Below are 15,884 nucleotides of genomic sequence, written 5' to 3'. Positions count from 1 at the left end.
ATACATACATACATACATACATACATACATACATACATACATACATACATACATACATACATTCATCCATCAATCCATCTATCCATCATCCATCCATACATCATTCTTCCATCATCCATCCATACATTCATGTTTTTCTTTGCTTAGCCTTCAGAGGCGCCAGATGCTTTTTTGCTCTCTGCTGAACCTGCCCCTCCTACCCTGCTTTGCAGCTTTTTCAAGCCTTTTTTCTACCTACCATCCCAAACAAAAAGGAACCATGGATTTGGTCAACTGGTCTCTGAACACAATTGACACTATTTTTTCAACATTAAGATTGGAACGATGGGAACGTAGCTGTCCGAGTGGAATGGTTGCTGCTGGTCTTATCAGTGGTTCTTGGGGCAGTTGGAACCTGATGTGTATCGCACCACTTTCCACTGAAGATGTGGAAGGTTTGTATATATTTGGATTTATGGTAACTGGATTTCTGCTGATCGGAGGAGGCGGAGTCCTGATTTGTCGGAACGTGAAAGCAATAATGACAGCAGTCTGGGTCACTGAGAAACTGTTGGGGACAGCGGATGGAATTTGCCGTTCTGGGAGCACACAGACTCAGATGCTGGGGTAGATAAGTCACAAACTGGATGTGATTCTGACAAGAATTGCAGATCAGCAGCGTGCCTCTGGCATGTAGAATCACATCTGGGTGAAGCTTCAGATGGTGAAGAGGTGAGAAGGACCCCGGAATTCGGAAGATTGGAATTTTTTTGCCATTTTCAGAGATGCAGTAAGACACTGAATAGCAGCAAGAAATCCAAGGCTGCTTGTCCCAAAACAATTGTGTTTATCAAGTGGCTCCCAGCAGCTTGGCCTCGAATGCCATGCTATCTAAACTCCCCAGGCTGATACGTCAACAAGGGCTTGATTCCCCCTCCCTCCCCCGCGTCACCCAGGTTAGATCCCGAGGCCGATGAGGAGGGGGAAACTCTGAACTCTGGTGAACTGAGCACGAGACAATAAGATCACGGTCTCTGGACTCTGGCGGGTCTAGGATTGGGTTCCAGCAAGGAGAACCAACCTCATTTTCATCGGCTCCACTGAATCCCGCCCCATCTCATGTGTTATCATACCCAAGGCCCCCCAGCTTTCTGCTCTGCCGCGAGTGGTTTTTTGTGCATATGACTCTGTTTTTATGATGTAAACATAGGATCAGAGCAATTTTTTAAACCATCTCTCCTATTATGTATTTCCAAGTTGCAAAAGGTAGCGCGACCCTGTTGCACATGACCTGTTCACCTGTTCCCCCATGTTTTGTTGTGTGTTTTTCTTGAATGGGTGTTCTTAAATGCATTTCGTTCTACATTGCATCTTTGATGTTATGTTTGAATGATAATAAAGCAAATCTTAATCTGAATTATCATCCATCCATCCATCCATCCATCCATCCATCCATCCATCCATCCATCCATCCATCCATCCATCCATCCATCCATCCATCCATCCATCCATCCATCCATCCATCCATCCATCCATCCATCCATCCATCCATCCATCCATCCCTGTAATCAGGTCATGGATGCAACAGTTCCAGGAGAGAGAAACACAGACATCTCTTTCCTCAACGACACTTTCCAGGTGATCCTGGGGCACCCCTGAGACGTTCTCAGGCCAATAATTTCTGGGTCTTCTCCAGGACCTCTTACAAGTGGGGCTTGGAAAACCTCTAAAGGGAGTGTAAGGGTCACCCCGAGGGGGAATGGATATTTTCACCTGTCTTTGACCCTGGTCTCAAACCTTTCTCAAAAGAGACATTTTATTTTCTTTAATAAACAAAATAATAATGTTCTTTAAATTTTTGATTTATACTTCCTTTTAACTACAAGCTATTATCATTTTATAAATCAAAGTTACATAATGAAAAGAACGACAATCCATCTTCTTGCATTATACTTGGAAAAAAGTAAAAAAACACACAAAAAGAACTTTGTTCCAAATGTTTCTTTATTTGTTTTACACAAAATGTTGTTTAATCAACTATTATTTTACAGTAAAGGTGATTATGTGTTTTTCTGATTTATTTTTCAATTTAACTAAATTGATCATGATTATGAGTTCACTATGTTTTTTCATGAAATCTATATACAAAAATATTTGTATTTGAATCATAGACAAATATTTTAAGATTTATTTCAGTTTAAATAATTGTCTTATATTTAATTGAACGTTAGTTCATATTCATTCAATGTTAATCCCGTCAAGGTTTTAAACTGTTTTGCTATGCAGGTGCAAGATGTTTTTACAGACCTATGGCAGTACTCTAGACTAAACTATTCATTCTGCCTGTACTAAACAAAAGTCGAGGTCACATTCCTAGCTCTCTCAACTTGGCCTGACAGAAACTCCTGGTTTCCAGGAGGCATCCTAATCAGATGTTTGAACCACATCAATGGACCTCTATTGATGCAAAGTACTACACCAAGCTCCCCCCTGAATGACAAGACCCCTCACCTCACCTTTAACGCTGAGCCTAACCACCTTATGAAGGAAGCTCATTTTGGCTGCTTGTTCCTGCGATCAGAGGCCTCATGTATCAAAGAGTGAGTTGGCGTATGTGTGAAAGTTGAAAAGTAAGTACGCACAAAAATATTTGGATGTATCAAACAAAGAGTTGGCTTGTTTCTGCACTCCTTTCATTCAACGAACGTGGGACTGAACGAGACAGCTCTCCTGACACGCCTCCATTTAAATATGTAGGATAGATGCAAACGTGTCCATCGTGTGTGATTCTCCTTTCTACACGATTAGGAATTATTCTAGCTGTAGGAAAATGATTAATTAAATGGAACAGGAGTGAGAAAAAAAAATCTTAAATAAATAAATGGAGTGTAAAAACGTGTACCTTGGGAACAGAGAGTTTGAGGCTCTTGACGGGCTGAGGCGGCTCAAAAACCTGAACTTCCTCGATGATGTGGGCTCCGAGTGGCAGCAGCACTGCTTTGTGTAAGAAACCAGCCTCTGTAAGGCAGGAACGGACACATATCAGTGTGAAACAGCTCTGTGACTATTAAAGCAGTATGAAACTTTTTACAAAATGAACTAAAGAGAAGTCAAGAGAAATTAACAATCACAAAGCTCATCCCACATTCTGAAATGTTTGTCCAAACACAGGCATGGACAAAAATATTATCAAATCATAAATACGATCCCAGTGTGCTCGTGTTTAGTAGTGCTCCTGACCCACCTGTGAGCAGAAACAGGACTGTGTAGAGCCTTCTGTTGGCCCCCTGAACCCTCTGGACTGTCAGGTGGCTGTAGGTGTGCTCAGCAGACACCATGGTCAGACGTTTACCCACCGGGCGCACGCTGTCTTCTGCCAGGAAGTTCTCTTTGACAAAGCGCAGGGCGTTGTCTGATGCATTGTGCAGGCCGCACTACCGCAAAAAAAAAAGAAAAAAAGTTCAACATAAATACAAATTAAACTGGATTTACATCACTTTAAACACTTTTAGATAATAAAACATTAACTTCGCATTTAACACAGCTGACTCTGCAGGAGCATTAAAACATGCAAGTTAAAATAAAAGAAAGACACCCTCCAAGTTTTAGATATCAGAACAATAAAAATGATCTGGTCCAGTTTCTAAATTTAATTTTTTAAATATCTGTTAAAACAGGAAATTCAAAATATTTAGAGATTTAAAGTAGGGGTGTTTTCTCAAACAAAGTACAAGTACTTCAGTTTGGGTACTTGCCAATACCGTGTACTTACTGAGTGAGAACTTAAACATTACATAATGACTTTAAAAAACTATTTTTTTTAGAACAATGTGGCTCTCCTTCTTTAAAGGCCTCTCTGACTGGATCAAATCAAATATACAGCAATGATATATACTCTTGCAACATTTTAAAATAAACAAAAAATAACAATTAAGATTTTCCTTAGGCCGTACCAAGGAAAAATCTTAATTGTTATTTTTATGGTAAGGTCTATTCAGGGGTTCTGGAGAGGAGGGTCTGTCAGATAGTCGAATCTCAGATTCAGGAAGAACAGTGTGGTTTTGGTCCTGGTCCTGGAACAGCGGACCAGCTCTACACCCTCAGCAGGGTCCTGGAGGGAGTTCGCCCAACCAGTCTACATGTGTTTTGTGGACTTGGAGAAGGCGTTTGACCGTGTCCCTCGGGGACTCCTGTGGGGTGTACTCCAGGAGTATGGGGTACCAGGCCCATTGATACGGGCTGTTAGGTCCCTGTATGACTGGTGCCAGAGCTTGGTCCGCATTGCTGGCAGTAAGTCGGACTCGTTTCCGGTGAGGGTTGGACTCCACCAAGGCTGCCCTTTGTCACCAATTCTGTTCATAACTTTTATGGAGAGAATTTCTAGGCGCAGCCAAGGTGTTGAGGGGATCCGTTTTGGTGACCTTAGGATCACGTCTCTGCTTTTTGCGGATGATGTGGTCCTATTGGCTTCATTAGATCCTGAACTCCAGCTCTCACTGGAGTGGTTCACAGCCGAGTGTGAAGCAGCCGGGATGAGGATCAGTGCCTCCAAATCTGAGACCATGGTCTTGAGCCAGAAAAGGGTAAGGTGCCTTCACCGGGTTGGGGAGGAGGTCCTGCCCCAAGTGGAGGAGTTTAAGTATCTCAGGGTCTTGTTCACGAATGAGGGAAGAATGGAGCAGGAGACCGACAGGTGGATTGGTGCTGCATCTGCAGTGATGCAGGCGTTGTACCGGTCTGTCGTGGTGAACAGTGAGCTGAGCCAGAAGGCTCTCAGTTTACCGGTCGGTCTACGTTCCTACCCTCATCTATGGTCACGAGCTTTGGGTAGTGACCGAAGAAAGAATGAGATCATGGATACAAGTGGCTGAAATGAGTTTCCTCTGCAGGGTGTCTGGGCTCTCCCTTAGAGATAGGGTGAGAAGCTCAGTCATCCAGGAGGGACTCAGAGTAGAGCCGCTGCTCCTCCACGTGGAGAGGAGCCAATTGAGGTGGTTCATCTCATTAGGATGCCTCCTGGACGCCTCCCTGGTGAGGTGTTCTGTACACGTCACACCAGGAGGAGGCCTAGAGGAAGACCCAGGACACGCTGGAGGGACTATGTTTCTCAGCTGGCCTGGGAACACCTTGGGATTCCCCCGGATGAGCTGGACCAAGTGGCTGGGGAGAGGGAAGTCTGGGTCTCTCTGCTTAGGCTGCTGCCCCCGAGACCCGACCCCGAATAAGAGGAAGAAAACGGATGAATTAAGATTGTATAACTTTCTAAATCGTGGAATTGACAAATTTTTCCTTTGAAATGTAAACTGTAAAACAATAAATGGGGTGTCAATTTTAGAATCTCAGTATTGATATGTGTATTAGTCCTGAGTATTGGGGCATTTTGTACAAGTACTTGTAAAAATTCTGGTATCGGGACACCGCTAACTTAAAGGTAGTTTATTTATATGCATATCATAACCATGCTTCCTTTGCGTACCAAATGAAAGGTGTAGTACCAGTTTTCTTTATTTGTCACTGCTCACCTCTCCTGGATTTGCGACCTTCTCTTGAACTCGTGCGCTCCACTGTAAGGTGTCTCTGTTCAGAACCTTGTAGTTACCAGAGAAAACTGACTTGATGTCTGCCAGACGAAATGAGCACACTGCTGACCTTCCAGAGTTCACAGCCCTGGTAACAGGAAAACAAATATTAACGTCATGATACACGTCACTGCCTGTAACACACACCAATCTGTTTCAAGACATAAAAACATGGATGACTCTTAACTTTCTGCTTCTAAAATCAGATAAGACAGAGGTTATGGTTTTTGGACCTGAACATCTTAGGGATCAACTTTGCAGCCTTTCACCTCCTCTGGATGGCATTAATCTGGCCTCCAGTTCTAATGTAAACAATACTGACCACTGGGAGGTGAAGATGCCGTAAAAAAGTGTGTCATCTGCAGGAGCTCCCTCTGCTGGTGGGAGTATGTCTACGTCCTGGATCACGTTATAAGGCAGCTCGCTGCCAGCCTGGCACAACAGCTGAGCTTTGGCGAACGTGGTCCATCGTCGCTGCAGAGTGCGCTGACCTCCAACATCACTCTGAAAAGGAGGAAGAATTGAATAGCACAGCTAACTCTGCAGTCCACAGGCATCAGCAGTACTCACTATGAAGGCCTGGTGTGTATTAGTTGTACCAAAGGGAAAATTTACATACAAAAAATGTGATGAATACTTATAAACACTTACTATGCAGATCTGAGAAACACGGGACACAATAAACTTGTCTATGAAGTTATACTCTCTGGCCACTTCACTAAAGAAAAAGTAGATTTTTTCCTCATGAGGAATGAAGGTGGAGCTAATGAAGGTCGGATCTGCAGGAAAATGAAAAAACAAAGCATGTGCTGAAGTAAAAGCTTTGAGGAAAAAACAGGGACTTTTGCAGGATTACTAAATATACCAACACTTTATAAGCATGTGTGTTCAGAACATAAGTTTATATGCTGAGGCTGCTGAATATATCAGATCATCTGGTCAGTCCAAATGGTTACTGTACTCCCAGTGGGCTGTAAGTTAGTAGCTTCAGGTGACCAACATTCACATAGTAAGACGGTTGTTGTTTGTTTAAAAACAATCTACAAACAAAAGCTGTCATGCAAAAATAAAGAGATTTAAAGGAGACCAATTATGGGTCCTAGAAATGTTTATGGTATGTCTGTGGGCTATCCAGACCATGTTCATTCAATTTAATGCACAAAATAATTGTCAGATAATAAAATTTCCCATTTTCTAGTTCTGCCTGCTCTGACTTCCGTTCAGAAGAGCTGTTTATGTTAATGAGCTCTGTTAGTAACGCCCTCCAAAAATCTGTTGACATTAGCTCCGCCCTCCAAAGCCAGCATTTACGTTAGCTTGGCTAATAATAGCAGAAGCTCCGTTGTACAACCATATGAGACCCAGAGGCAGAGTCGGTCACAGCTTCTTTTTTTTCTCCCCCTCCTCTGCTCTGCACTCACTCTGCATGCTGTTACCAGAGCAGGGAGCAGCAGCGGTGAAAATACCTCAGAAACTCAAACAAATAGGCTTTAACAAGACTTTAATAAGCTAAACAATAGAGGTACATGAGAAAATGTGTTCATAACGAATGAAAATAAATAATTAAAATGTGTCCATGCCGGTCTCAAACCCTGGTCTCCCACTCTCTGTTCCAACACTCTACCCATTGTCCTATTGGAGGCTTGTTGTGAAATGAGCTACACATTACACAACAACACAGTGACAGCTTTTTATACTGAGGAGGAGGAGTCTCACCCGGGGGTTGCTAGGTAAGGGGCTGAACACAGGTTCAGGTGGGTTGTCGTATGGCTTGTGACATCACAAAATGATGGAAGTATAAAACTTGTTGTTAATATACATTAAAAATACATTTACTTACAGTAAATATGCCCCTGGGTGCATTTTTTTGGTCCTAGGACTGTTTTTTGAAGAAGTACATACCCAAAGTTGAGTAAAAAAAACCTTTAAAAAGTGAATTTTGCATAATAGATCCCCTTTAATATTCGCTTGTGTCTCCTTCTTCCACTTCAACATGTTTTGCTTTTTACATCTGAAAAACAATAAACAGCCACCTAGCTTAGGGGGACCAGATTTCTGACATTAAATCTGGGGACATTTCCAGCTCAGAGATAAAAATATTTGAATGCTATAGATAAAATGAAGAGATTGGGACAGTTACTGTTTCATTTATTTTTCCATTTTTTATCCATATTTAAACAATAAAATCAAATGTAACAGCAGGAGTGTATCTCTCCACACTGCTGGCATCTCCTAATAGTAATAAAACATGTTTTTATTCATCCTGTTGAAGAAACTTATAGTTATTATAGATTAGTACTGATATATGAAACAACACCAGAGTATTAGGGGTTTCTTTTTATAGCATTTTTATAATGTTTGATCTGTGTTAATTGAAATAGAGTAGCTACATGTCCGAATTCATACACAACACATAATTAAAAAGCTGTGTTAACATTAGTGTGAGGTCTTTGTCTGAATGCCTGTGATTTAGCCGTAGGCCAGCAGGGGGCGAACTCAGGCATTGAAGAATCGTGTACAGTATTTAAACGGGAACTTCCTGTTTTTCATTCAGTGTGGTTTTGACTTGTCAGCCGGTGGCAAAATAAACCTCACTCACTCCAGAATTCTGGGTTGTATGACATTTATTTCCTATTGCAGATCATCTTATTTAACACTTGTGTTTTCATTCTCCCTATCTCTTTTGCTGCAGCTTTTCTCTGTCTTGCCTCTTGTTGTTCTGTTTGTTAATAAAAGTTTGGTTTATTTTACATTTGAGTCCTCATATTTAATGAAACAAAACACATTCAAGCCCTGTTTTTTTATCTGGGCACGGTGGACAACATTGGTAAGGTTTTATACGGCGAACCAAACCTTTATCAGGACAAGGATCAGCCCGGTCCAAACACAATAAATGGATTCCATCACAGGACAGCTCCTTGTTGGTGGGGACAAGACAACCTTGTGCTCCTTTTCTTTGTCTAGTTTTTTTTAAAGGATGCGCACTGTTCTTCTACTCAGATGAGCTGCTACCATAACGGATGTTGTTGCGCAACATACTCACTTTATAAACCTTTAGCTTAGCCTGGACAAAAAGTCTGCCCTTTTCTTCACTCTGTGACTGAAGTCCTGACTCCATCACACCAAACATCACCAGACTTTCCCTTTAACTGATTTCAAGTGTTTAATGCAGAGAGATACAGTAACACCCTCACCTTCAAGCCATCCTAACGTATCGTCCAATTTAAGGTCAACTCGGCTGCTTTCACTGAGGTGTCGGGAGATGATGGGCCGGTTCCCTCGGTAGTCCGCCACAGTGGCAGTGTACAGTTCTCCATCTACGAAACACACACACCAAACAAATACCTCAATATTTAAAGATAACGCTCCACTACACAGCAAACAGAATTATTAGAATATACAGTTAGGTCCATATCTATTTGGACACTGAAACAAGGTTTGTTTTTGACCTGTTTACTGAAAACATATTCAAGTTATAGTTATATAATGTACATGGACATAAAGTCCAGACATTCAGCTTTCATTTGAGGGTATCCACATTAAAACTGGATGAAGGGTTTAGGAGTTTCAGCTCCTTAACATGTGCCACCCTGTTTTTAAAGGGACCAAAAGTAATTGGACAATTTTCTCCAAGGCTATTTCATGGACAGGTGTGGGCAATCCCTTCATTATGTCTTTCTCAATTAAACAGGTAAAAGGCCTGGAGTTGATTTGAGGTGTGCTGCTTGCATTTGGAAGGTTTTGCTGTGAAGTGAACATGCAGTCAAAGAAGCTCTCTATGCAGGAGAAACAAGCCATCTTTAAGTTGCAGAAACAGAAAAAAAAAAAAAACATCCGAGAAAGTGCTACAATATCAGGAGTGGCAAAATCTACAGTTTGGTACATACTACAGTATTTTTACAGTCTTTGTAAGTAAATGTTTATCAAATAATGTCTAATGTTACAATCAGGGATCACTTTAAAGGTGCCAACCCTAGTTAAAGAAGAGAAAAAAAAATCATATATAGCCCATTTTTCTTTTCTAGATTCTAATTAGGATTGCCATGAACAATGGTAACCTATTATTATCCACCTCTAAACTGGACTCTTTATTATTTATTTATTATTCATACCAGAACTTTCACCATTAATGCGTCGGGCCGCATGAAAAATACATCATTGTGTCGGCGTCGATCTCACGAGGTGTGCTATTATTTATCTTTACATAATCTGTTACCATGGCGAAGTAATCCCCAAAAAACTAATCTAAAAATCCCCATTGGATTACATGGGAAGCGCCTCACTCTAGGTCATGTGACCTTAGAGTGTGAGCTCTGTAATTTTAAAGAAGAAAGTTTGCAAACAAATTCCTACTACAGCCACAATTTTCACGTTACAAAGACAAATTACACATCAAAACGTAGGAATTTTTGTCTTCTTTCAGAAAATGTGCTGGTTTGGCTCTAAGACAATTGGTTTTCTCTCTACATGCTTCAGAAGCCAGCAAAACCAAGTTCCTTCTCCTATCTCTGCCATTCAAAAAATGATCAAAACCGGATTCAGAAATCTAACACTTACTACTTTTTTAACTCGCGTTATCTCAGCCATCATGCCAAGTTCGTGCTTGAATTTTTATTTCAGTAAAGACCAAAGTCTTCTGGTGCTCACGGTCCAAAAATTATTTCAATAGCCCTTATATTTTTTGTACAGCAGCTGTTTGAAAGGACACATCATTTCTGTGTTTTCAGACAGAGGAGCTGCAGCTGAGCTGCTGCTGGGAATCCAGCCTCCTGATTGGCTGAGGCTGTAGAGAGTTAAAGTCAATGTAGGTTAAAGGTCACACATGACATTACATAAGTTTCATTTGTTAACATGGTAACACAGTAAACACACAAAGACCTCCATAAAACTCCTTTGGTAGCTGACAGCTAACTCCACACAATATGAATGCTTCTCACAAGTGTAAGCTAATTGCTAAAGCTAACTTTGAAATAAAAAAAAACATATTCAGCCATTTAAAACCATATGCAGCTCAGTCTACACTCCAACTTTAGGTTAGGCAGTGTCTTACCTGTAGCAGATACATATCATAGGTTTATACAAACATATTTAATTCAGCCAGTTTTCAAACTAATTAGCTAACATTTGGTACACTAGTAGCTAAAGGTCAGCTCTTTCAGAAATAATAGCCGAAATAATAAATACAAGATGGCTGCCATAGCTAACTTCAAATTACTGTAATCTAGCCAATTTTTGATATATTGAGCTAAAATTCATACACAAGTAGCTGACAGTGACCTCTACCAAAAATAGTAGCCGAAATAAAAATCCAAGATGGCCGCCATAGCTAAGTCCAAATTACTCCAATTCAGCCGATTTTCAATATATTGAGCTAATAATTGATACACAAGTAGCTGACAGTAACCTCTACCACAAATAGTAGCTGAAATAAAAATCCAAGATGGCCGCCATAGCTATTTTCAAATGGCTTTCGCTCAGCCTCTGTTTGATATATTGAGCTGAAACTTGGTTTACTGGTAGCCAGTCACATACTGGAGCACAAACAGCCAAAACAAGATAGCAGCCGAAGGAACTTTGGCTACTTTTTTTCTATGCAAATGAATGGAGGTTGTTTCAACACGACTGCACCCACACAAGTTATACATCAAAACGACCGGCTCGGTGAGGGGAAGTGTGTTCTTCCTCAACTGTACATTCATTGTTACCATGGCGACGCAGTAAGCCTACAAAGACACCCTACAAATGCCAGTGGAAATGAATGGAGTAGGCCTCAAAGCCTTTAAAACCTGAACGCTCTTTAAAGTATCCCATAAACCACTGATTTTAAAGTTTTAAATCTCTAAGACAGTCATCATTGGACAGTCCTCTGTCCTCTGGCTGTCCAAGTAACCCTCAATTACCACATAATTGCTGGAAATCAGCACATTTTACATATGCTGAATGACTCTAAAGTGTGAAGCAAAGTGTTAAAGAGCTTTACAACAACTGATCCACCTTCTTAGAGTATTCGAGTCTTACAAATGGCAGAAATAATGTAGAAAAATGTCTGTTAGCAAAATATTTCATGAATCAAAGCACAAATTTTGCCAAAATACATACAAAATGAGTTACAACAGTCATTTTGTAACACCTATAGAAAGAAAAAAGGCAAACAAGTTGCTGACATCTCAATCAGACATCAAATACATCTTTAGGACTGCTGTCAGACCCTCTAAAACAGCAAACATGTTCAAAATGTACAGGACGAGTTTTGCACAGCTGGCAATCCTCTCATAGTTTCTCCAGGAACTATTCTAGTTTTTATTCTATTGACTTGATGAAAATTTCCCAACAAAAAAAGTCAATAAAAAAATAACGCCAAACAAAGTACTGGTATATTTTCAGCGTTTGAATCTCAGCAAAGGTAAATTTGCTTCACATGTTGCAGAAGTGATGGTACCACTGTATATGTAACATATACAGTATATTTAGTACTAGGTAATTATTAATGAACCCTATATCAGTCAGGTTATCAGTTGTCTTACCCACAATGACAGCAGTGTTGCGCTGATAGGGATCATATGGGCAGCGACCTCTTCCTTCATCAGTGTTGAGGCTCATTGCTAACGTTTCAGAGTTCTGGACAGAAAAGTGGAAAACTGTCAGGTTGGTACTCATCTTTGTGAAACGCCAAGGACTGTGGATGTTCAGACTGCAAAAACATGCCGAACTGTGAAGACGAACGTCTGAACGTACCATGAAGGTCCAACACCCGATGGAACCTGGCCTCAAATGTGCCTGGTATTTATGTTGTGAAACTAACTGAACTCTACCTTTTTTTTATTGAAATGTCTCAAAGTGAGCAGACAGGGCCTGTAGAAACAAACTTACAATGTAGGTGCAGCGTGGACTAAAAGCAAATGTTCCACAGGTATAAAGGTGGCTGGTGTTCAGGAACTGGAGCACACGGATGAAATTGGGACAGTCAGCCTGAAAGACAGAAGTTAGGATTACCTGATTCAGGAAAATTCATTTACATCATTAATGGTTTTGTGAATAGATTATTTTTAGAATATTTGTTACACACAGCAAGGATCAGTCATAAAGTCACGACCAACCAACCATACAATATAAAGTATTTCTATTTGCCACCAAAGTAGCCCTGATCTGTCAAAGTATGAACTCCACTAAACCTGCTGTCTGCTCTGGACATTTTGGAGGCAACATAAAAACATTTTGTTGTGTTCCTGAAACCATTCTTGGACCATTTTGTCCTGAAATAGGCCAACAGAGAACACTGTTTATTTAAAGGGTTGTACTTCAGACACTATGACTAGGTAGTTGGTAAAGAATACACAGTGCAAAATTACATCTCCACTTCCTGTAGTCAAAGAAAATGTAAATAAAACCATTTTTATATATAAATATATATTATATATATTTTTATATAATATATTTTAACTACTTGCCTTTTTCTTGCCCTTCATTGAACATTGTTCAAGGTCTTTTTCTGAAGGACTCCAATCCAACTAAAAACAAGCAGAAAAAAAAACTTTTTTTAATTTCACACCCATTTCAACCAGCATTTTTGTAAATACTTTGTTATATCATTGCATGGGACAACACTGAAGATATGACACTTTGTTACAATGTAAAGACTTGCAATTTATTCTAGAGACATTACCTTGACTTTAATCTCAACATCACAACCTTACCTCCAAACTGGGAAATGTTTCAACCATTTTTGTTGCATCTCTGTGGTTCATTCCATGGTTTTTTAGATGTGAGGAATCATTGGTTCCCCATCTCTTGGATTGAGCCCAATCACCCTACAGAGGAAACTCATTGTATGCTTGTATTGGGTGCCTGTGGCTGAGTGGTTAGACCAGTCGTCTTTCAATGAGAGAGTTGGGGGTTCGATTCCACCACTATCCAGTCACGTTGAAGTGGGCAAGACCATGAACCCACTGCCTCTGATGTGTGTCCCATCAGTGTATGAATGTGATCAAAAGCAGAGTTTCTTAACCTATGGGAGCGCCACCTTGAGGGTCTCAAAAGAACAACAGTTTTTAACTTTGGACCGCAGAGGGCCGTGGGACCGCATTGATTTTGAATAAGGTGCAATACACTTTCTCACCACTAGTAGTGGTAGTGCACCACTCAGACATTTAACAACTTTCTTAATACGTAGAAGAAGAACCTTAGAAACCTGCCAAGAATGGAAACGTATTTTAAATTAAAAGTAGAAGCAAAAATGAAGGTAATCCATCAAAAAAAAAAAAAGCCAAAATTTGTCACTAATATGAAGGGCAGCTTCTGTTTTTACCATGCAATATTTTAAAAGTTCAAAACATTATCAAATACAGTTGCAGATACAACTATATTTTAATTTGCACTTTATCAAATTCATTTTTGTAGTTTATTTTTTAACATTTTGTCTAAAAGCTCTTGTTACTGTTATTGTTTGTCACTAATATGAAAAGCAGCTTCTGGTTCTACCATGCAAAAGTTTAAAAAGGCTTTATTTTCATTTTCACTTTATCAAATTTATTTTTAGTTTTTTTTATTTGGAACATTTACATTAAATATTTTTGAATGTATTTATTTTATGATCACAATTTTATTTATTGAATTCTTTTTTTGTTGTTGTTTATGTTAAAAAATATTTTTGTGTTGATAAGCCTGGGTGGTCTGTTGACTGAATGTTGTATTTGTTCTAATAATTGTTACGGGCAGGTTACAATATAAAAATGTTTGTCATAATTACGTCTTATGATTATTTGACAAGAGTTTTCCTTTTAAACTGTAAGTGTATTTTGTTTAGTTATAATGCAAATACAATATAAAAAAGAAGGAACAGACAAAAAAAGGGTCTTCCTCCAGATTCTACCATAAATGCTTTACTGACCAAAAATGTTAAAAATTTGTCTTTTAACCCTACAGCACCGGGTCGTCTTTATCTCTAAATTTGTTGTTAAAAAAGAAGTAATACAGATCAATCAGATGGTAACACAGAGCTGTACCTACTTTTGAAAAGTGGTGATGAAATTAGTGTGAATAGAAATATATTTTTCTCTATAAATTTCTGTATTGTAGGTGACCCCACCCAGAAGACAACTGAGTGTCTTTTACATTTTATTGTCATTTTCTGTGGTTTGGATGATTTTTGATTCATCACAACTTGCTTCTGTTTGAAACCAAAACAAAATTGCACTTTTCTCAAAAACAAAAAGCAATAATGCTTTTTTTTTATTTTACCAAAATCAACATCTTCGTTTTTTAACTCATTTTGAAGAGAGATGAACAATGATTCGTTTCTTTCTTCAGCTGACAGTATTTGTAGAGTCCATGAATCGGCTCACCTTGCTCCTCAGGAACATGACGTCCTTGTGCCTAACATCCAGGGCTAACACAGCATCCCGCGCTCCTACGTACAGCATTCCTCCATCTTCACTGAGAAGCAGCGTCGTGGTGTTGCTGACATCAGGACTACTGAACAAGGTGAGACGTCTCCCAGGACTACCTGTTATATTCCACCAGTAAACACAGAGATCACACGTTTCCAACCAGCAATCACACGTCAGCAGGCTGAAATCTGCACCAAACATCCAGAGATCAAGAAAAATCAAGTTTGATGGACTCCTTTATTTTCACAACGAGTTTACTTTATGTCAGCAGACCCAAACACAGGTGGCAAATAAAATGTATGCGCCAGTAAATTATATTTTATATTAATTATTAATGGTTAAAATCAATGGGTTTGGTCATAAAATGACAACAATCACTCCTACTGATAACATTCTATAAAAGAGTCAAATTTAATTGAAACCTTTCAGGTTAGTTACGGTTAAATCTCACTGAGCTGACTGCTGTCTCAAACATTTGCTGTAGGTTTCCTCCAGTCAGCTGCAGAAGTTCAGTGTGAGTAGAAAGTGTCTGAGGCTAAAGCCATGAGTATTCAGGTCTAAAAACTACATCTGTGATAAATAATTATATTCAACTACAGAATTTGCATTTTCTGTAAAACTGCAGTGTGACTCATTAACACTGAAAGATAAAAAAGCTTAAATTAGCTTAAAAAAGGTAGCTAAAAACACAGAAAACAGCTGAAATGAACAGAAAGCAGCTGAAAGAATTATAAAACAGCTTTAATTAGCAGAAAAAAAGCAGAAAGAAGCACAAAAAGTAGTAAAAGAATATCAGAAAATGTCAAAATTATAGCTAACAAAATGAAAAAAAAAAAAGCTAAAATCTGCAAAGTAGAAGCTGAAATTAGCACAAAGTGAAAAAACAAGAACCAGAACAAAAGGTAAAAAGAACAGTAAAGATTTATAAACATTTTGAAAG

The 15,884-nt window shown here is 39.4% G+C and overlaps 1 protein-coding gene across 2 annotated transcripts in view; it reads right to left on the bottom strand.

Moving 5' to 3' along the window:
* The window catches only part of sema4ab (sema domain, immunoglobulin domain (Ig), transmembrane domain (TM) and short cytoplasmic domain, (semaphorin) 4Ab), a 33,838-nt gene that overhangs the window by 11,496 nt on the left and 6,458 nt on the right, over window positions 1-15,884 (bottom strand). For both annotated transcript variants that reach the window (XM_014013070.1, XM_014013071.1), the window contains exons 3-12: window positions 14,900-15,060; window positions 13,007-13,066; window positions 12,429-12,527; window positions 12,083-12,176; window positions 8,753-8,875; window positions 6,210-6,337; window positions 5,881-6,062; window positions 5,502-5,646; window positions 3,224-3,413; window positions 2,882-2,997 (exon numbers count right to left, since the gene is read on the bottom strand). In XM_014013070.1, coding sequence (XP_013868524.1) covers window positions 2,882-2,997; window positions 3,224-3,413; window positions 5,502-5,646; window positions 5,881-6,062; window positions 6,210-6,337; window positions 8,753-8,875; window positions 12,083-12,176; window positions 12,429-12,527; window positions 13,007-13,066; window positions 14,900-15,060 — 1,298 coding nt within the window. The remainder of the gene's footprint in view (window positions 1-2,881; window positions 2,998-3,223; window positions 3,414-5,501; window positions 5,647-5,880; window positions 6,063-6,209; window positions 6,338-8,752; window positions 8,876-12,082; window positions 12,177-12,428; window positions 12,528-13,006; window positions 13,067-14,899; window positions 15,061-15,884) is intronic.

The sequence above is a fragment of the Austrofundulus limnaeus genome, unplaced genomic scaffold, assembly GCF_001266775.1.
Source record: "Austrofundulus limnaeus strain Quisiro unplaced genomic scaffold, Austrofundulus_limnaeus-1.0 Scaffold97, whole genome shotgun sequence".
Classification (NCBI taxonomy): Eukaryota; Metazoa; Chordata; class Actinopteri; order Cyprinodontiformes; family Rivulidae; genus Austrofundulus; species Austrofundulus limnaeus.
Note: the sequence above shows the minus strand (reverse complement) of the source record. Positions and strands in the feature narration are given on the sequence as shown.